This window comes from Silurus aristotelis, assembly GCF_946808225.1.
Source record: "Silurus aristotelis genome assembly, chromosome: 27".
In the NCBI taxonomy this organism is placed as follows: Eukaryota; Metazoa; Chordata; class Actinopteri; order Siluriformes; family Siluridae; genus Silurus; species Silurus aristotelis.
In genome coordinates this window covers 14,664,515-14,685,413 of record NC_139600.1, presented here as the reverse complement: position 1 = coordinate 14,685,413, position 20,899 = coordinate 14,664,515, and the positions used below count along the sequence as shown (strand labels likewise).

General features: G+C 37.0%; 3 protein-coding genes across 4 annotated transcripts; 1 reads left to right on the top strand and 2 right to left on the bottom strand.

Moving 5' to 3' along the window:
- Nucleotides 1–944: 944 nt before the first annotated feature.
- LOC310721373 (CD209 antigen-like protein A) lies at nt 945–4,772 on the bottom strand. The gene is made up of 5 exons (XM_083533032.1): nt 4,624–4,772; nt 1,852–2,082; nt 1,608–1,732; nt 1,358–1,458; nt 945–1,271 (listed from the first exon to the last, which is right to left on the bottom strand). The coding sequence occupies exons 1-5, from the start codon at nt 4,748–4,750 to the stop codon at nt 1,118–1,120; spliced, it is 738 nt and encodes a 245-aa protein (XP_083389158.1). The 5' UTR covers nt 4,751–4,772; the 3' UTR covers nt 945–1,117.
- Nucleotides 4,773–6,794: 2,022 nt separating this feature from the next.
- Nucleotides 6,795–9,913, top strand: LOC310721375 (CD209 antigen-like protein C). The gene is made up of 5 exons (XM_083533037.1): nt 6,795–7,105; nt 8,312–8,488; nt 9,143–9,285; nt 9,454–9,560; nt 9,647–9,913. Exons 1-5 carry the CDS (start codon nt 6,952–6,954, stop codon nt 9,783–9,785), a joined length of 720 nt encoding a protein of 239 aa, XP_083389163.1. The 5' UTR covers nt 6,795–6,951; the 3' UTR covers nt 9,786–9,913.
- Nucleotides 9,914–15,404: 5,491 nt separating this feature from the next.
- Nucleotides 15,405–17,627, bottom strand: LOC310721341 (uncharacterized protein). 2 transcript variants are annotated; one of them, XM_083532983.1, is made up of 6 exons: nt 17,172–17,627; nt 16,516–16,866; nt 16,288–16,347; nt 16,042–16,184; nt 15,789–15,904; nt 15,405–15,564 (listed from the first exon to the last, which is right to left on the bottom strand). In XM_083532983.1, exons 1-6 carry the CDS (start codon nt 17,314–17,316, stop codon nt 15,414–15,416), a joined length of 966 nt encoding a protein of 321 aa, XP_083389109.1. In that variant the 5' UTR covers nt 17,317–17,627; the 3' UTR covers nt 15,405–15,413. The 2 variants fall into 2 exon arrangements, with proteins under 2 accessions (XP_083389109.1, XP_083389108.1); XM_083532982.1 differs by having other exon boundaries at nt 16,288–16,866.
- Nucleotides 17,628–20,899: the final 3,272 nt, after the last annotated feature.

The following is a 20,899-nucleotide window of genomic DNA, read 5'->3' as shown; positions in this document are numbered from 1 at the left end:
ATAATACTGATTTATGTTTTCAAACCGATTACATAATCAGATCATATTTGTATTCGATGTGAATGTGGTTTATGTAAAAGACATTGCGAGGTTTCTATACATATATTTATTATGTATGTGAGGTAAATATTCACTGAGATTCAGGTTGTTTTATTGAGAGATGACTTGCCGGAGAGCGCCCCTTGTCGGTTCACTTTATTTTACAAAAGCACAGTGTTTTGTTGTTTACAAGTAAAATTAGACATTTTACAGATTTGAATGATGTATTGTTTTTATCTGTACGATCAATGAAGACAGTAATTTAAGTTTGTGTCGCCACTATGAGCGAAAAAACCCCACAAAACGCCACCCAGAGGGTTAATTGTGTGAATCATGGAGGATTTGTTGTTTGATTTGAGACTTGGCATATAAATAAAACAAAGGTTTACTGATTACAAATATTTTTTTAAGGAAGTTTATTTATTTATTTAATATCTAATTAAAGAAAGGACGTTGTGAATAAATGTATGTTCAGCTGAAGGTTTTAATTTCGCCTCTTTTATATTTAGATATTTATTTATGTATTTATATTTTTTATAAAAATGGCAAAAACAGAAATGTGCGCTGAATTAATCAATACAAAACGAATTAAAAATGTTGTTACCGAATGAATGTGTCCAGACTGAACATCCACATATAGAACACAAGCAGAGAAAAGATGATGATGATGATGATGATGATCAGGAATGTCTCTGTTCTCAGTCATGTTTACATCACTGACTCCCTCTGTCTCATCCACGTTAACTTTACTTCTTGTTGCTTTCTGCCCTGCTCATTCTTAGCTTTGTAAACTAGTGTACATCTGTGGTGTGTGAGAGACAGGACTTTATACACCATTGGACTGAACAAGACGCACAATGACAGGAAATCGTTTGGTGGGCGGAAATCGGCGCAGTGAAAATAACAAATATAAATATATTTTTTTAGACTGTAAACTAATTCAATAATTTGGAAAGATTTTTGTACTTAAGATTTTCTGACAATTCTGCAAACACTGTAATACAACATATTCTTTGAATAATGAGAGTGGAAATGCAGTGTTATTATTTGCTTTGTAAACAACACACTGAAACTCAAATTAAAATAATGCCATTTCACAAATCGCAAATACGCCATGCTCACAGGAATATTCCCCCCAGGCCGGCGTGCCAAATTGAAGAGCTCCATTATAAGCGCCCATTAGAACACAGTCGACTTTGCTTGTATTATCATTATATATAATCCACGGGAATCTGTAAACACAGAGAGAGTCAAAATGTATGTGAAAATTCCAGAGTGAGATACTAAATTTCAGTTCACTGTGATGTGTGTGTCTTACTTAGTGGTCAGTGGTGTACCATCTACCCATGTATATCCCCCCTCAGTCTCAGTCAGACCAATCCAAGCTTTAGTACTGCCAAAATATTCACTGATGAAGTCCTGTAAATATAATAAGACAAATATGCATACTCATTTATTCTCTCACACTTTTTCTCACATTTCTCTCCTTCTCTCTCTCTCTCTCTCTCTCTCTCTCTCTCTCTCTCTCTCTCTCTCTCTCTCTCTCTCTCTCTCTCTCTCACACACACCTGTTCTTCTGCGCTGTTTATGATCACCAGGTCTGCTCCTTTGTTTTTGCAGTCCTGTCTGCTCTCATTCCAGCTTTTCATTTCATTAGAAATGTAATAAACACCAGAGCTGAAATATCTCCATCCTAGTTTGGAGTATTTACATAAATAAGAACCCAAACCACATTATTTATTCATAATGCTTCAGATCTCAGTGTAAATGTGAGTTTTACTATTAATCTATGTAAGTATAATATTCACTTACCAAGTCTAGAAAGCAGACTTAGCAGTCCAGTTTTCTCCTGCAGTAACTGGTTTCTCTCTATGGTAAGGATGTTGTAACTGGTCTGTAACTGGTTGTTTTCTGTATTCACATTGTTGTATTTGATCCACAGCACTGTGACGGCAGTCAGCAGTAGAACACACAGCAGCAGCAGCAGCACACACACTGCGGTCACTCGGTGGCCATGTAGTCTGCTCCATGCACTATTCTGTCCTATTGGGGAAATGAACAGAGACACATAATGTAGCTTATTATTCAGTCTTAGACGTCACTGGAGACTCAGACTGTCGTTAGAACACAGATCATACAGCCCAGAGTCTGAACACAGAACCCAAAATCCGAACCCAGAACCCAGATTCTGAACACAGAACCCAGAGTCTGTAAACCCAGAGTCTGAACACAGAACCCAGAGTCTGTAAACCCGGAGTCTGAACACAAAACCCAGAGTCTGTAAACCCAGAGTCTGAACACAGAACCCAGAGTCTGAACACAGAACTCAGAGTCTGTAAACCCAGAGTCTGAACACAGAACCCAGAGTCTGTAAACCCAGAGTCTGAACACAGAACCCAGAGTCTGAACACAGAACCCAGAGTCTGAACACAGAACCCAGAGTCTGTAAACCCAGAGTCTGAACACAGAACCCAGAGTCTGTAAACCCAGAGTCTGAACACAGAACCCAGAGTCTGAACACAGAACCCAGAGTCTGTAAACCCAGAGTCTGAACACAGAACCCAGAGTCTGAACACAGAGCCCAGAGTCTGAACACAGGAACCAAAATCTGTAAACCCAGAGTCTAAACACAGAACCCAGAGTCTGAACACAGAACCAAGAGTCTGTAAACCCAGAGTCTGAACACAGAACCCAGAGTCTGAACACAGAACCCAGAGTCTGTAAACCCAGAGTCTGAACACAGAGCCCAGAGTCTGAACACAGAATCCAGAGTCTGTAAACCCAGAGTCTGAACACAGAACCCAGAGTCTGAACACAGAACCCAGAGTCTGTAAACCCAGAGTCTGAACACAGAACCCAGAGTCTGTAAACCCAGAGTCTGAACACAGAACCCAGAGTCTGAACACAGAACCCAGATTCTGTAAACCCAGAGTCTGAACACAGAACCCAGAGTCTGAACACAGAGCCCAGAGTCTGAACACAGAATCCAGAGTCTGTAAACCCAGAGTCTGAACACAGAACCCAGAGTCTGAACACAGAACCCAGAGTCTGTAAACCCAGAGTCTGAACACAGAACCCAGAGTCTGTAAACCCAGAGTCTGAACACAGAACCCAGAGTCTGAACACAGAACCCAGAGTCTGTAAACCCAGAGTCTGAACACAGAACCCAGAGTCTGAACACAGAGCCCAGAGTCTGAACACAGAAACCAAAATCTGTAAACCCAGAGTCTAAACACAGAACCCAGAGTCTGAACAAAGAACCAAGAGTCTGTAAACCCAGAGTCTGAACACAGAACCCAGAGTCTGAACACAGAACCCAGAGTCTGTAAACCCAGAGTCTGAACACAGAGCCCAGAGTCTGAACACAGAACCCAGAGTCTGAACACAGAACCCAGAGTCTGTAAACCCAGAGTCTGAACACAGAACCCAGAGTCTGAACACAGAAACCAGAGTCTGTAAACCCAGAGTCTGAACACAGAACCCAGAGTCTGAACACAGAAACCAGAGTCTGTAAACCCAGAGTCTGAACACAGAACCCAGAGTCTGTAAACCCAGAGTCTGAACACAGAACCCAGAGTCTGAACACAGAACCCAGAGTCTGTAAACCCAGAGTCTGAACACAGAACCCAGAGTCTGTAAACCCAGGGTGATTTCATTTGTTTGAATTGATAATTTGAACATTTAAATAATTGACTTAACCATTACTACCTCCAATTATCTTCAACTTCCTCTTTTTTTTAATAATTACTTCTACTCAATACTTCTTTTTTTATTTATTTGTGGTGTGTCATAACTTTTTTTTATTGTTGTGAAGTTAAAACCATTCATTCCACACTGTATAAAGATATTTAGAATGTATTATACTGTTATCTAATACCAGGCCATGTCATGTGATACGTAGATTATGAATAAATAAACAAATGTATTTATTTCTGAATGAATATTGTGGAATGCCTGTGACATTCCTGTTCCGGTTTCTGTTTACACTTTACACATTGAAACAGTAATAAAAAATCAGAATATCTGTTTCTATATGAATCATACATAATTACATTAAAAACAATTAGAATCAATGTCTTCAAATAATCATGTGATTTGTCACGTACCCAGAGCTTCGATCACAGCTGCTGTTACAGAGAATTAATTAACATTTTATTCAAATTCAACTCTATTAAATATCTGACCAGTGTGATTACAGCATTTAAAAGCACATTGTGACTTGTCAGTACAGTATATATATATATATATATATATATATATATATATATATATATATATATATATATATATATATATATATATATATATATAGTTTAATGTCTAGTAGTCACGTATTATATTATAACATAGTAGAACATAACCAACAATTTTACATACACACAATTAATACTCCAAAAAAAAAAAAAAAAAGAAAACAGAAAGAATGAAATTAATAAATTGATAAAAGTGATAAGAAGTACGTCAACAATGTCTGTTAGAGTTTTGTAAATAGAATTAAATTAATGATCATTTGTGTGTGTGTGTGTGTGTGTGTGTGTGTGTGTGTGTGTGTGTGTGTGTGTGTGTGTGTGTGTGTGACTGCACCTGAATTTGCAGGATCCTGGTTGTTTCTTTTGCAGCGAGTCTTCAAATTTGCATTTTCATAAATGCCTTCATCTTTGTTATTAGTTATAACTCCTTCATTCACATAGACTTCCTGAGTCATCTCCATTTTGCACTTATCACTAATCCACACACACACACACACAACACACACACACACACACACACACACACACACACACACACACACACACACACACACACACAAACACACACACACACACACACACACACACACACACACACACACACACACACACACACACACACTGTGTTCAGCTTTCTCTCTCCCTGAGGCCCCGATTTCTCTTTTATTATTACCACTGCTCACTGAAACAAAGTGCATGTGTTTTAAACATGTTCTGTATCATAGTAATTCAAATTCAGCTCGGGTGTGATCCTCACCTCCCATTTCTATTGGCTCCGCCTACTATTCACAAGGGCTCTCACTTTCCAAATAACCCCACATTTACTTGTCATCACATTGTGCTTGCTTTCTTGCACTGAAAAATTTTCTTTCGTAATAATGGTGATGAATTTGTGAAAAAATAACTGTTCTTTTTGTACCCGCTGGAGTCTGGAGTTTTAAATGTGCCAAGATTGTGCGAGTTTTTGTGAAGTGTAGAGCGGGACAACGTGGGAAACTGAATTTGCTATCAGAGTTGATACAGTATATGTATGTACAGAATGTGTGTGTCTGTGTGCGTGTGTTAAAGGAGTGGCATCTAACAAAAGCAAACCACACAAAAGACATACAATTATAAACTGTTTCTCATGGCTTCCTGGTTCCCTCTTCAAGTTTTTAATGGGCCAGTGACAATATGGTGAGCAGCACAGGGGTAAATAATATATAGTAGAAAATAACACATGAAATGCAGCATAAATGTGATCATTGCTGAGTTAAAAAAGCCAAGAGAGTACTGATGAGGTGACTCTGATAAATTCCATGATCTACAGAAACAGAACATCATCATCGTCATCAATGCTGACAATCAGTGACCTCCATGTAGAGAGATTTATAACGAACTTCCTGTTTATAATTGAACTTCCTGTTCTGTTCTGAGAAACACAGACGAGCAGCAAACACGCACGCACGCACGCACACACACACACACACACACACACACGCACACACGCACACACACACACACACACGCACACACGCACACACTTACAAAATGGTAGGCACTATTTTATTTTATTTTTTTCATTTCTCAAGCAAAGTAAAAACATGGAATGAGGACGGATCTCTGTATCAGCAAAGTGATTAATAAATAAATAAAACAATAAACGAATCCCTAAATATTTTGCAGGCAATAGTAGTTTACTAAAAGTCGTTTATTTCCTACGTAACCATGATTTTTTTTATTTAAAGAGATCTGCAAATACAGTGACACAAACTCAGTCGTATATTAAATAATTGTGTATAGACAGTTGCTTAATTGTAAAGAAATTACAAGAAACAGCATACAAACAGTATTTTACCTTGTACTATAATCAGTCTTATAAAATGTAAAATTGTAAAATTACTTTTTTGTTATATAACGATAAGCATTGAATATAGATAATAAATCTATCACTAGATATTTCTAACTTGGCTGCCAATAAAGGAAGAAGCCATATTGCAGGAGCTTCCTGTTCTCAAACTGTACAAAAAAAAAAAAAAACCAAACAGAAGATCTAGAAACATCCTAGAAATTGGTGCATTTATAGAAAAATGTGACTTGCCTGGAACTGGAACTGCTGTCAGACCTGATGTTACAGAACATTATTCAGTACCTTAAACATATTTATAAATTCAACAGTGATGAAATAAATTGTATTAATTCAGTCTGTATAAGATTCTACTTTCTCTGTACCATGTTTACACGATTTGCTAATTAAATGTTTATTACTTCACTGAACACTAATATTAGCTGACTGCTTTTTTGTTTTGCTAAATAAAGAGAAACCTCTGAATATACAGTATGTGGTAGAGATGCTTTAGTTCAGGACCCAGTAATCCATTCAGGGCAGTGAAAATGATTTAAAAGCATCATCTATAATTAACTTCATGCAAGTAAAATCTTCAGACAGGAGTCTGTTAGTCACATGACTGCGTAGTCACATGGGTCAATGCAGTATTAAGGCCTTCACACAGTCGCAGTTTCACAACCAAAAGTCTCTGATGTTGAACAAGCCAGGACTTTTAAAAGATCAGAATCACACATAGTTACGTAGTCAGATAAGATCGTTCAATACCGGTGGAAGTGAGTCTCCGAGGACTGATACATACTTCACTTAAAGATCAGGATTACTACAAAGAGAAGAATGGAGATGAACAGGATTTATGTAAATGCAGAAGTTACAGCACACAGTAGAGTGAATTACAGGGACACTGAGAACTTGTATGAAGATATTCATGTGAATGAAGACAATCTGGAGACCCACCAGTCTAAAATCCTTCAGCAAGCTGAGAACTCAGGTAAAGGACACTTACACTCAGAAATACCTGGATATGTTCTTAATTCACTTATGCTGAACACATGCTGAATCATTTCAAATGTTAATAAGTGAATGCAATAGATAAGAAATTAACAACCCCATGTCCCATTCCTCTGTGATCCTCTGAGAATTTGTCCATATTGATGATTCGTGGTGTAAATAACTCCACAGGGGCTGCTACAGCACTCACGATGTTTCTGTCTTTCCATAGTTTAGAAAGTTTGTTTATTCAACTCATTATAGCCCCTTGGAGTTTCACTGGGTTCCCAACATCCTTTTCTAGTTATCAGAACTGTAGCATGATGCAGAGAGACTGGAAGCTGGTTAAACTGCAGACTGACATCATAATGCTGTGGATCATATTTCACATCATTAATACAGAGTAGGAGCAATTACAGAAAACTATATAATTGATTGATTAATTTATTATTAATTTTATTTTATTTCAGCATTGAATGCAGATATTAAAGGCTATTAATAGCTTGGCTGCCATGAAAGGAAGAAACCAAACTGCAGGAACTTGTCAAAATGTAAAAAAAAACTAAACAAACAGAAAATCTTGAAACTTTCTAGAAAGAAGTGCATTTATATAGATTTGTGACTTGCCTTGCAACTGCTGTCAGACCTGAGGTTATAGAACATTATTCAGTACCTTAAACATATAAAAAATAATACACAAATCTACTGGTTTTTATTCATAATGATTATGTCGTATACGTTTTTGCACCATGTTTAGTACTTCACTGAACATAATAATGCTAACTGACTGCTTAATGAGCTCAATAGTTCTGGAGTTAGCTGTAGTATAGAACTCAATACAGAATTTGACTAACATCTTTAGCTTACACCGTGTTAGGTATATATCACCCAGTATTTCACCCAAATGAGGATGGGTTCCCCTTTTGAGTCTGGTTCCTCTCAAGGTTTCTTCCTCATAACATCTAAGGGAGTTTTTTCTTGCCACAGTCGCCACGGCTGCTCATCAGGGATAAATTCACACCATTCACCTTAACTGTTGATTTCTGTAAAGCTGCTTTGAGACAATGTCTGTTGTGAAAAGCGCAATAGAAATAAATTTGACTTGACTTGACTATATTTCCTGGGGTGTCTGCATGATTTTTTTTTATTTTGAACTGTTTCATGATCAATTGATTGATTTATTACTTTCTTTATTCTCTAATTACAGGAATTAATCAAGCACAGAAAACATGTTACAGAGTGACTACAGTGTGTTTGCTGCTGTTCTGCATTCTCCTGCTGACTGCTGTAATAATGGTATGGATGAAATTCAACATCCTTCATACAGAAAAGGATCAATTACAGAAGCAAAAAGTTGAATTTCAGAAGACTGTAAATGATATTGGTAAATATACACTTTATTGATGGTCAGTGTTTGTAACAGATCCGTGTACTTACTCTGTGTGTGTGACTCAGTCCATGGATTATGTGCAGTTATGTTTCCAAAGTCTTCTTATTGTTTCCATTAATACCTTAGTGCCCAGATCTAGATTATTTTTCCACTATTGACAGTGTACACTATTTATGTCATGAACACACTGGAGCACAGATTGGCTAGACACGGCTAATTCATTGCAAGTAATTAAAGTATCAGAGGTTTTGTTAATTTGATGTTCTCTCCTGTTAGGAGAACATGCCAAAGGTTCAAAGTCTTTTAATTGATCATTTGTACATAATAATTTTATTAACACTAAAATCACATTAAGACATGCACTTTAAAGAGATGATTATTGGCCCCAAATGCCATTTTTCTGATGTTTTGTGGTAAACATAACCTACAGACCACATGCTGCTGCAATCAAGAATCATGTTTAACACTATTGTACTCAACCTGACAGACATCGTTCTATTGTAGCTTCTGTATCGTGCCCAAGTCTTTAGTATAAGTTGTGTATACAGATGTGCACAATGTCAGTATGAAATATTTCATTACACTAAATTACACTTTATAAAATCCAACTCTGAATACAGAACTGATTTTCCTACTCTGTTTAATCAGTTGCACTTTACAAAGCGACGTGGAAATCCTTCAACTCCAGTATTTACTACATTTCTACTGAGAAGAAAAACTGGACTGAGAGCAGAGTGGACTGCAGAGAGAGAGGAGTGGACCTGGTGATCATAAACAGTCTGGACGAACAGGTGAAAGAGAGAGAGAGAGAGAGAGAGAGAGAGAGAGAGAGAGAGAGAGAACACAAACTGATGTATATTTTTATTCAATAATAAATAATCATTAACAATAATTAATAATTCTAATAGTTAATAATAATTAAGATGAAATACTTTGATTATCATTTCTCTGAATCACAGGAGTTTCTCCTGAAACATCTGGGAAGGAATCGGGCTTGGCTTGGTCTGAGTGACAGGGACACAGAGGGAGAGTGGAAATGGGTGGATGGTAAACCACTAACCACTGCGTAAGTCCATATTCTATATATATTTATACATTTATTTTTTTTAATGTGTGGATTAAAGGTTACTGAACACTGAATTGTGTTTTCAGGTACTGGCGTGATGGGGAACCCAATAATGAGAGGGATGAAGATTGTGCTGAGATTTGGGGTATTTCCAATAGGAAGGGCTGGAATGATATGCCATGCTGGCATAAGCAATTATGGGTCTGTGAGAAAATGTATTTCTAGTAAAACAATGAACAATATATTGCAATATTCACATATCAATCTGAAATTGTCAATACATTTTTAAAACCATTGACAGAAATCATATTTATAAAAAATAGAAATACATTATAATAAATATTGTATTTTCAGGTCTTATCATGAAAAACTAATTATAACTATAATATATATATATATATATATATATATATATATATATATATATATATATATATATATATATATATATATATTTTTTTTTTAACAGCACAACAAACAGTATTTACCAGTATAGCAATTTAAATACAAAAGTGACAATCTTTTGAAGTGGTGCTACCAGTATCAACTCAACTCAATTCAACTCAATTCAACTCAACTCAATTCAACTCAACTTAAGCTTTACTGTCATTCTTCCACATACACAGTATTAAAAAAAATTGTTACTGATGGATTAAGGCGCATAGACTGTGAAACAGCATAAGTAAACATTAAACACAAGCGTTAAAGTGTGATAAATATAAGGTAGATGTGATAAATATGAGGTTAAATATGCAAGAACAAGAGTAAAGTAAAGTGCGAGTGCACAGTCAGAGGTAACTGTGTGCAAGTGTGTGCAATGTCCAATTTGGATGTTTTTGTCAGAGTCTGGAAATGTTTGGGATCTTTGTTTTTGCTTTGGCCACCAGATGCCGCCACTGAGCTCTTATCCCCTACTCCCTAGCCCACTTACTGTTCAATGTCTTCCACCTGCTCCTTGTTAGTGTTGTGCATTTATCTTACCCCCTTTTCCTTGGTCCTTGTGGTTCCATATTTTTGTCGTGGTATATTCGACTTTATATTTGTCACTATATTGGTCTTGGTATTTGTCTTCCCCCTTTATTTGTTTTGTACTTGAATCTGGATCTGTGTGGGTTTGTTTGTTGTCATTTTGGTGAGATTCAGGCTATTTACGGTTGTTTGATTTCTTTAAATCTCCTGTTTTCCCGAGTCTCCAGGCTTCTCCTGTCTGCCTGAGTTTTCTTTCTTCCCTAGTCTTCTGTCGTCCCGAGTCTCCTGTCTTCTCGAGTCTCCTGGTATCTCCCTGGCTTCTTCTGTCTTTCCGAGTCTTCTGTTCTCCCTAGTCTCCAGGCTTCTCTGAGCTTCCAGAGTCTCCTGGCTTCTCCGGTCTTCCCGGCTCTCAAACCTGACAATTTTAACAGAATAATCTGATGTCTATAGTTAACAGTTAATGCCCCTGAGTGCAGATGTCTGCAGATGTGCTACAATGTTAATTTATAGTGCACAGTAAAGTGCTGATTGTGGGTTTGTGTTAATCATAATTCATTAATAATCGTTGGTGTCATAATTTTAAAACCCGCCCAATATTGTGTAGGTTCCCCCCCAAAATAGCTCTGACTTGTCGATGCCTAGCCTCCACAAGAAGGTGTGCTGTGGAATCTGGAATCAGGGTAATAGGAGGAGATCTTGTAATCCTGTAAATTGCATTGTGGGGCCTCGATGGATTAGGCTTTTTTTTTGTCCAGTGCATACTGTACAACAGATAATATAAAAAGAGCTGACAGGAACCAGCTCGTAAAATTGTTTTAGAAATACATGATTACTTTGGAAATAATTGATCAAAGAGTGTTACCCTGTACTGCAGTCGTGCTCTATTCTTATAATTTAATGTTTATCATGATATTAATTAGCTAATCAGATAATGAATATTTTTAATAGCTCAGCTCAGAAAAAGGAACAGACCGAACTGCAATAGCTTCCTGTGGTGTAAGTAATATAGTATGAGAATTGCAGCCAGAACTACTGCTGTTACAGAAAATTATTCAGTAGCTTTTGACCAAATATATTTAAGAACAATGCTGAATAAACTCTATTCATTCATCATGACTTTGAGACTACACTTAACATATACACATGCATTTTATGAATACAGTCAAATTACCAACTGACTGTTTTCTTATACTCTATGTAATTTTTATTATCAGGCTGGGGCAGGGTTGAGCTGATTCACTTCAGCAAGTTATACAGGGCAGTAAAAACATTTTATATCATCTACCATCAACTTCATACTAACAAAATGTTCAATAAACTTCTGAGGCAGGAGTCTGGTAGACACACGACTGTGTAGTGACATGCGTTATTGATGTAAGTGTTAACATGGTGACAGTTTCACAACCAGATATAACACACTGATCACACTTGTTACTTGCTTCATGTTTAATATGAATTAAACAAGAAATAAAACATAACTGTAACACAAACACAAATATAACTTTTTGGCAGTCTTTACTCTGCTTTTCACTTTAAATTACTATCATTTTAATTTACTGATATATATATATATATATATATATATATATATATATATATATATATATATATATATATATATATATATATATATAGAGTGCACACACTTTGGTGTTTAAACAACTACAACTGTTCTCATAACAGTCCTATAAATAGCCATTTTGTGTTTTTATGTGTGTAAAAAATAAAATAACAGTATAATGTCATGTGGTGTTTATCTGAGGTTGTGTTTACATAATTTTAAGCCCTGATAGTCTGATTTTAATGATGTTCTGGTATGTAAAACCATAGCATTTACAAAGGGTATACTTTCTTTTTTACATAACTGCACATGAAACAGTTCCCTCACATACTAGTTACATTACTTTGTGTTAAATGTGTGAAACATTTTCAAAGGAACAGTCATGTGATATTTTCCCTCAGAAACTGTGTATACATTCTAAATGCTCCTCTTGTGGGAACGTTACATTGGCATCTCAAAAGTGCAGTGTGATGGCAGTGGTAAAAAAGGCATATGGAGTGAAACCAGTGCTAGCTGGGGAAAGAAGTGCTGCAGGGATGCAGGCAGTGTGGCATGGAGATGCAGCGTTTCATTCCCTCGGCAAGCCATGGTTACTTACGCAACCTGGAGATGTCCCCCTTCACTAACTCAAGCTGCGTCAACAACGCTTTAGGAACAAGAGTCCAATAACGCCAGACTGACCAATCCCTGCCTAGTGTGGATGGGCACAGCTAGGCTGAAAGACAGCAGCCAGGACTGGCACTAATGTCAAGGCTATAAAATCTTACAAAGGTCAGTTGGGTGGACCAGCCCACAGCATTGCAGATGTTTAGGAGGGAAACTCCAGAGGACAAAGCCTTAGAGGCTGCGACACTCCAAGTGAGCTCTGACCCTGAAAGGAGCGGGGAGACCAGAGGACTCATAAGAGGATGAAATAGCATCCACAATTTATCTGCTGAGCGTCTGCTTGTTCACATGGAGGCCTCTCCTCAGAGGGCCATAGCAGATGAACAGCTGCTCTGAACAGAGGTGTTAAAAGTCCACACATCCGTCACTCAAGTAGAAGTACAAATACTCATGTTTAAAAAATACTCGGGTAAAAGTTGATGTTCTGACTACACTTTTTTTTAGTAGTAAAAGTAAAGTAAAAGTAAAGAAGTTTGGGCTCTGACATGTACTTAAGTAAAAAGTAGCCATTACTACTACCTGTTTTAGTGTCACGCTGGTAACTGGATGCCACGTAATATTAATATTAGGGCTGTTAATCAATAAAAATATTTAATCACGCTTTTCTAAATGTACCTTAAATTAATACTTTCCATTTTTTATATTCTAATTAACAAAGGCATGGACAAATATTGATGCTTTATGCAAATGCATGTGTTTAATTTTTATTATGCCCAAACAAAACTTAATTCTTTCGAAAGGTTTACCATGTGATCTATGATGCCCCTGGTGTCTTCGCTGATCAGGAAAGAATCACACAGCACACAGAATTGTGCATATATTCTCTATATTCTACAAACTGGAAAAAAACTAAACTAAAACTGTTCCTGATTGGGAAAGAAGACATAGTAACCAGAGATATGTGAGCCCAGATAAAGACTTCCTGTGTACCTTAAATAGCTGGTGGTTCCCTGACATTACCCCCCCTTCAGGGGCGGCACCTGACGTACAAGGAGTACATCCTTCCCAGCTCGGTCCCTCTGCCTGGCCAAATGGTATAAATCTTATTCTCCTTGCTAGGTGTCTAACTTCACATACAGATCCTCATATGCCTTTTCCTTGGCTTTTGCCACATCCCTCTTTACCTGCTGCCTCATCTCCTTGTACTTCTGCATACCTTTCTCATTACTCTGATGATCTGACGTTTTGAATATTTTATGCTGGATGCCCTTCCTAATGCAACCCTTTCCCATTTATCCAGGCTTGGGACCTGCACTAAGAATGCACTGGCTTGTGCAGCCCTAATGGCTGGGTTCTTCTTATGCAGATAATAAAGTAATAAAGACCTTTCAATAGCTCAGCTGTCAGTAAAAGAAAAGACTGCAGTAACTTCCTGTGGTCAAAGTGTAAAAACAACAGAGCATGATGGAAACTTAGACAGAGTGCACTAATGTGTGACTAATATATCTGTAACTGTTACATCTGCTCTTATAGAAAATGATGCAGTGCCGTTTGACCAAATATTTTGAATATCAATTTTGAAATAAATTGTATACTTTCATTATTACTTTGAGACCATACTGTTTATACACCATATACAATACATATAATAAACAAAGTAACACAGCTGACTGTGATGGGGTTGAGCTGATTCTAGTGAGAAAGAGAAATAATATGAAGATGTGATGTTTCATTTGGAGAGACAGAGGGCCAGATGCTTCAGTAAGTCTGAGAGCTCAGGTAAAATACACTTAAACTTAGAAATGTGTGTATGTGCTACTTTATCTGAATATCTACTTAAATTTATTTTAAATAACTTTTATTTAAATTACTGCTATATTTTGGTACACACATACTTTAGTGTTTAAACAACGTCGCTTACAACAGTCCAAAAAAGGTTCTTCAAGGCTGTCTGGAACAGAAGGTCTGCAGAAAACAGTAAACCTCTTTATTCACCATCTCTATCTGCCCATTGGCCTGCAGTTGATAGTTGGATGTAAGGTTGTCTGTAAATTTTAGTTTTCCCATGAAGTGAACTGAGAACCACTTAATGGAAAAGTGTTGCCAGTGTTGGTCACTGATGTTTTCATAGTGCATAACACTGAGCTACATACTGAGGGGTGCTAGTGCTAATGCTAACGACGTCATGCAAAAGCTCAAAAATACAATCAGTGAGCAAAAAGTATCTTGGAGTTCTCGCAGCGCTTCCTGTTTGAAGCACACCCAAAAATGTGGTGGTCTTTTGTCTTTTAATTGTTACTTGTTTCAACCACTTAAAGAAGGAAACTGTTACACCAAGGCTTGACCAGCACATCAACTTTGCCACAAGAGAGACAACATACTGGATTTATTCTACACAAACATTTAGGCTACACACAAAGCCATCCCTCAACCCCACCTAGGACAATCAGACCACCTCTGCGTGCCGCTATTCCTGGCATACAGGCCACTAATGAAGCACTCCAGGCCAGTACAAAGAACCATCAGAGCATTGGTGGAAGGAGCTACTTCAACCCTACAGAATTAACATATATATATATATATATATATAAAAAAAAATTTTATGGAGCAGAAAATAAAGGTTTCTTTTATGTGCATGTACAATAGACTGGTTTCCTCACAAATGACTTACAATAATTAACAAAAGATTCAGCAGCTCATTACATACATTTTACAAATTACCACTTTTTAAACACATTTTTCTCACAGATCCACTTTGCGGTATGATGACATGGCTTGTCATTCCAGGCCATCTTATCCTGAACCTTCCTGAATACAGCACAGTCTTCATCATTACCTGCATTATTTGGTTCACCATTATGCCAGAACCTGAAAAACAGAGAATCAGAATCAGTGTTTAGTTATCTTTAACTTCACACCTTTATCTCAACCATCTTAGTCTGAGTTCACTGACATTTACAACAATCATAAAACCTCCATAACTTGAACTAATAAGCATATAACAGGAGATTGCATGCAGTGATTAGTAGATTCACACTCAGTGGAAAGTCTGATAAAAGAATAAGGATACAGACTTAATTCTTATCTCTTACCCAGTGCTGCTGGTCAGATCTGTCCCATCCACCCATTTCCACTTTCCCTCTGTGTCTTTGTCACTCAGACCAATCCAAGCCTGATCATTACTACTTATCTGTTTACTAATGAAGTCCTGCAATTGACAAAACAATATGAAGAAGTTGCACTGGTTTAGAGATTACTCCCGTTAACACACACACACACACACACACACACACACACACACACACACACACACACACACACACACACACACACACACACACACACCTGATCTTCTCTGCTGTTTATGATCACCAGGTCTGCTCCTCTCTCTATGCAGTCCTGTCTGCTCTCAGTCCAGGTCTTCTTCTGAGTAGAGAGGTAGTAAAGACTTGAAGTTTCAAAGACGCTCCATCCTTGTTTAACAAGCCCTAATCACAGAGTAGTACAAAAACACACAAAGAGGATTTAATATGCACTCATGGGTTTTACTGGGTTTTTTAAACTATTAATTTGTTTAAAGCATTTACTCACCTTTAATATCCGATATATTAAATGGGCACTGGTTTCTTTCTTCAGTGAGGGTGTTGTAACCTTTCTGTAACTGGTCTTTCTCTACAAGTAGGTCATTGTACCTGGTCTGTAACTCATTTCTCTCTACGAGCAGGTTGTTGTAACTAGTTTGTAACTGATTTTTCTCTACAGTCAAAGTGTTGTAACTGGTCTGTAACTGTTTTTCCTTAACAGTCAAAGTGTTGTAACCTTTCTGTAACTGGTCTTTCTCTACAAGCAGGTTGTTGTAACTGTTCTGTAACTCATTTCTCTCTACAAGCAGGTTGTTGTAACTGGTCCGTAACGCATTTCTCTCTACAGTCATAGTGTTGTAACTGGTCTGTAACTGTTTTTCCTTAAAAGTCAAGGTGTTGTAACTGGTCTGTAACTGGTCTCTGTCTACAGTCAGGTTGTTATAATTGGTCTGTAACTGGTATTTATCTATAGAGACATTCCTGAATTGGATCCACAGCACTATGAAGGCAGTTAGCAGCAGAACACACAGCAGCACAACACACACTGCAGTCACTCTGTAACATCTGCATCCTGCAGTTTTGAGTCCTAATGGAAAAACAGATAGAGAGGCATGTCCAATGTCCAATTTAATACCTAGAAATCTCATACAAACACACACATACACACACACACACACACACACACACACACACACACACACACACACACACACACACACACACACACACACACACACACTCACACACATACACAAAAACAAACACACAGACACAAAACATTTAGGGAGTAAATTGCTTTACTGGTTTCATGTTGCATTTCCTCTTAATAGCATTTTTAAAACTGAAATCTTTTTTTTTTTTTTTTTTTGTGTAAGTATGAGTGTATTTTACCTGAACTGTCAGATTGTTTGAAGCTTCTGGTCTTCTTGGTCTCCAAATTGTCCTCATTAACATAAACATCTTCATATGAGTTATCACTGTCACTGGAATCAGCTCTATTGTCTGCATTTTGATAAATCTCCTCACTCATCTCCATTCTACTTACGGCAATAATCCTGAACTATCAGTGAACAGACACTTTTTCACCAGTATTAAAGTCTCGTAACTACACACAGAGTGTCTGAAGGAGCACTGACTACATATCTGTGTGCATTTCCGTTATATAGAAGCTATATTTCCTGTGTGAACAATGAATGTCAAATGTTAAGAACCTTTTATTAGCCCTAAACATGTTCTTTATGTGTTTTTTTTCTTTTTGAGATGTAGTACTTCAGTTCCCTGACAGTGCTGACGATGCTAAGCAAAAGGCTGACAGCATCTCTTCAACTGCAGTTTTGCTTAACAGTGCTGTTCAGCCGTCCTTGCTAGAAGTCTAGAAGCTAGATGTACAAAGCTAGATATATAAAGAATATATTCACTTTTAATCACTAAATTATCTGTGTAAAGCTGCTTTGAGACAATGTTTATTGTTAAAAGCGCTACACAAATAAAAATGAATTGAATTGAATTGAACCATCTTCTCTTAACAATTTCTATTATTTTTATTTGTATATGATCATTTGTCCACAAATTGTGCTGTAATTGACTCTATGCACCACCAGATGGCACTCGTTTGTAGCATTGACGATTTTAAATCCCTTATAGTGTCAGATCTTCACCAATAAATGTTTATGTAATATGATTTTTCGATGCTACATGTAAAAATATGAGTATTTAATACTGACGGGTTTTTGTGCTGTTTAGAATATACAAATGATTTGCATCCATACAGAAGTGTGTCTCAATGACATGTGAACCTCTAAAGAATATTAAGCACAGTAACAAGTAAGCAGGTTAAAATAATGAAATGATTTTTTTGGCTTGAAAATACATATAATAACTATATAACACCATGTGTATATTTCCAGACTTTTGCAAAAACTCGCTGTGTGCCACAGCAGCAGGTAGCTCAAGCTGATTACATTAGTCATGTGGCTCCCTCTGGTGGCCAAAGTTCACAGCCTCTGACAAGAAACAGTTAATTAAATAACTTTACAATTGCATAAATCACAACAACACACTTGTTACTCGCTGCATATTTAATATGAATTAAACAGGAAATCTATTTTGAACTTAACAGCAACACTAACGCAAGTATTTCTTAAGCACGTTTAAATAAATACAAGTATGTTTATAATGACTGATAGCTACAGAAACATCTGGATTACTGCAAGAACAGTGACGAATAATGGGATTTATACAAATGTAGAAAGATACAGAGATACAGAGGACCAGAATCTTAAATAAATCTGAGAGCTCAGGTAAAACTCACACTCAGAAATATCTGTATATGTTCTGATCTCCTTTAATTAACTTTAAATCACTCAGTTTAATTTACTGGTGAACACACTTTGGAGTTCTTATAAAACATTTAACGTTTTGTGTGTGTGTGTGTGTGTGTGTGTGTGTGTGTGTGTGTGTGTGTGTGTGTGTGTGTGTGTGTGTGTGTGTGTGTGTGTAATTTTTGGTTATGGAAACTGGTCATGGGAATATTTGGACAGATTGTATTTGAAAATATCATTTGCCTAATATAAAAAAAAAAGCAAAATTGCACTTATCATGCTTTTACTGAATCATAGTAATGCCAATAAACATTATAATGTCACTCTGAACAAATGCTAAACAGGAGCTAAGTTTTTTCATCCTAAGCATCCTTTCAGTGCACAAGCACAAGGTTTTACTGAGTTCAGGAGTTGATGTGGCTCAAGTTCTCAAAAACTGGGGCTTAATAGAAAAAGGTTTGACTTGCATTGTAAATCACAACAAGACTTCAGGACAAATTCAAGACACAAGACGTGAGAGAAGACTGTTGGACAAACTAATCAGAAACTAATATAAAACAGAAGCTGATGGGGAAACATAGTTCAGGCTTGGATTTAGCATGAAACTGACAGCAAATAGTTGAACACTGCATTCAATCATGCAGATACAAGTTAAAAGTTAAAGTAGCTAAAAATGATGTAATAACTGTGGCATGGTTATTGGTGCCAGATGTTGTGAGATGACATTAGATGTCAGTTTCTCTCAGAGAAATCCTCAGCAGCAAGCCCACTCCCAAGCCTCTGTTCGCCACTAAGAGCGCCCCCTATCATCTGAGCCCCACTGGGGACCCTGCCCAGCCTCAGAACTCAGCCGGGAATGCCCAGCCTTTCAGCCCTTCTGTGAATCCCTCCTGGTCCTGTTGCTTTGCAGAGAACGCACACCCCAGCCTACCTCCCATGCTGACTACTTCTCTCCGCACCCGAGTTCCACTGATTGCGCTGTTCCGCTCCCGAGATGATGCTGCTCCACCCTCAAACCCTGCCGATGCCGATGCCGATGCTCGCTCATCTCAGAGACCCGTGGATGGCTGTGGTTTAATTTGACCTTCTCTTTAGCTGAAAACCTGAAAAATCTTTCTTCATTCTTCTATATTTCCTGTCATGCATGGCGTTTTCAATCTACCACTGGTGTATCATTTCCTGGATGTTCAGCCTGGATTCATTAATTAGGGAACAACATTTGAAATTCGTTTTGTATAAATATATGTATATTAGGGCTGTCAAAACTCAAACGCAAAATTAATTTCAACAGCACTACATTTTATTAACATTAATCAGTGTAGTGCGTATTTCTGTTTGACCGTTTTTATAAAAAAATATAAATACATAAATAAATAACCAAATATAAAATAGGTGAAATTATACCCTTCAGCACTTCATACATTTATTAACGACATCCTTTCAGATATAAAATAAATAAATATACTTAATATACCGACAAATGTTTTTAATCAGTAAACATTTGCTTTACTGATGCGCCATGTCTCAAATTAAACACCAAAATCCGCATTTATTCACACAATTAACCCTATGGTTTTTTGGCATTTTTCTTCATAACGCATTTCCTCATAACAACCTTAAATTACTGCCTTTTTTGATCGTACAGACGCTGTGCTTTTGTAAAATAAAGAAAACAGACAGGGGACGCTCTCTGCCATCTCTGTCATCTCCCTTCAAAAACGCATAAATAAAACAACCTGAATCTCAGTGAATATTTGCCTCACAGACAAAATAAATATACGTTTAGAAAACTCAAAAATCTCTTGAACATAAACCATTTCACATTGAAAACAAATATTCTCTGATTCTGTAATCCGTATGAAAGTACATAGTACAAGTACAAGTACAGTTTCTCTGGTATCACCTCGTTAACCGTCCATGTGGAAATATTCCCTTTGGTGTCCTTATGATTTACGTAATTTTACCACCATAATTACTTAAAAAAATTTACAAGAATATTTTGTCTTCATGCTCTATGTTGAGTTTGGATTCACTAATGATGAACATACATTTGTATAAGGCTTCCATATGTCTCCATGTCCATGTTGCTTAGAATATTAAAAACATAAAGTTTTAATATATGGTATATTTAGAACAGATGTGCGATTAAGTTGCGAGGAAGCCCTAATATTTATATGACGTGATGTAATTTACCAGCGTGACACTAAAACAGGTAGAAGTAATAGATACTTTTTACTTAAGTACATGTCAGAGCCCAAACATTTTTACTTTAACTTGAGTAAAAAAGTGTAGTGGGTA

Excerpts from the sequence above, each read along its gene's own strand:
- LOC310721375 (XM_083533037.1), top strand. The coding sequence starts at position 6,952 with ATGGAGATGAACAGGATTTATGTAAATGCAGAAGTTACAGCACACAGT. Across the intron at positions 9,286-9,453 it reads TAAACAGTCTGGACGAACAG|GAGTTTCTCCTGAAACATCT; the intron begins GTGAAAGAGAGA and ends TCTGAATCACAG. Across the intron at positions 9,561-9,646 it reads GGTAAACCACTAACCACTGC|GTACTGGCGTGATGGGGAAC; the intron begins GTAAGTCCATAT and ends TTGTGTTTTCAG.
- LOC310721341 (XM_083532982.1), bottom strand. The coding sequence starts at position 17,316 with ATGGAGATGAGTGAGGAGATTTATCAAAATGCAGACAATAGAGCTGAT. Across the intron at positions 16,867-17,171 it reads CAAACAATCTGACAGTTCAG|GACTCAAAACTGCAGGATGC; the intron begins GTAAAATACACT and ends TTTTTCCATTAG. Across the intron at positions 16,185-16,287 it reads TAATATATCGGATATTAAAG|GGCTTGTTAAACAAGGATGG; the intron begins GTGAGTAAATGC and ends CTCTGTGATTAG.
- LOC310721373 (XM_083533032.1), bottom strand. The coding sequence starts at position 4,750 with ATGGAGATGACTCAGGAAGTCTATGTGAATGAAGGAGTTATAACTAAT. Across the intron at positions 2,083-4,623 it reads CCAGGATCCTGCAAATTCAG|GACAGAATAGTGCATGGAGC; the intron begins GTGCAGTCACAC and ends TTTCCCCAATAG. Across the intron at positions 1,272-1,357 it reads GGTACACCACTGACCACTAA|ATTCCCGTGGATTATATATA; the intron begins GTAAGACACACA and ends CTGTGTTTACAG.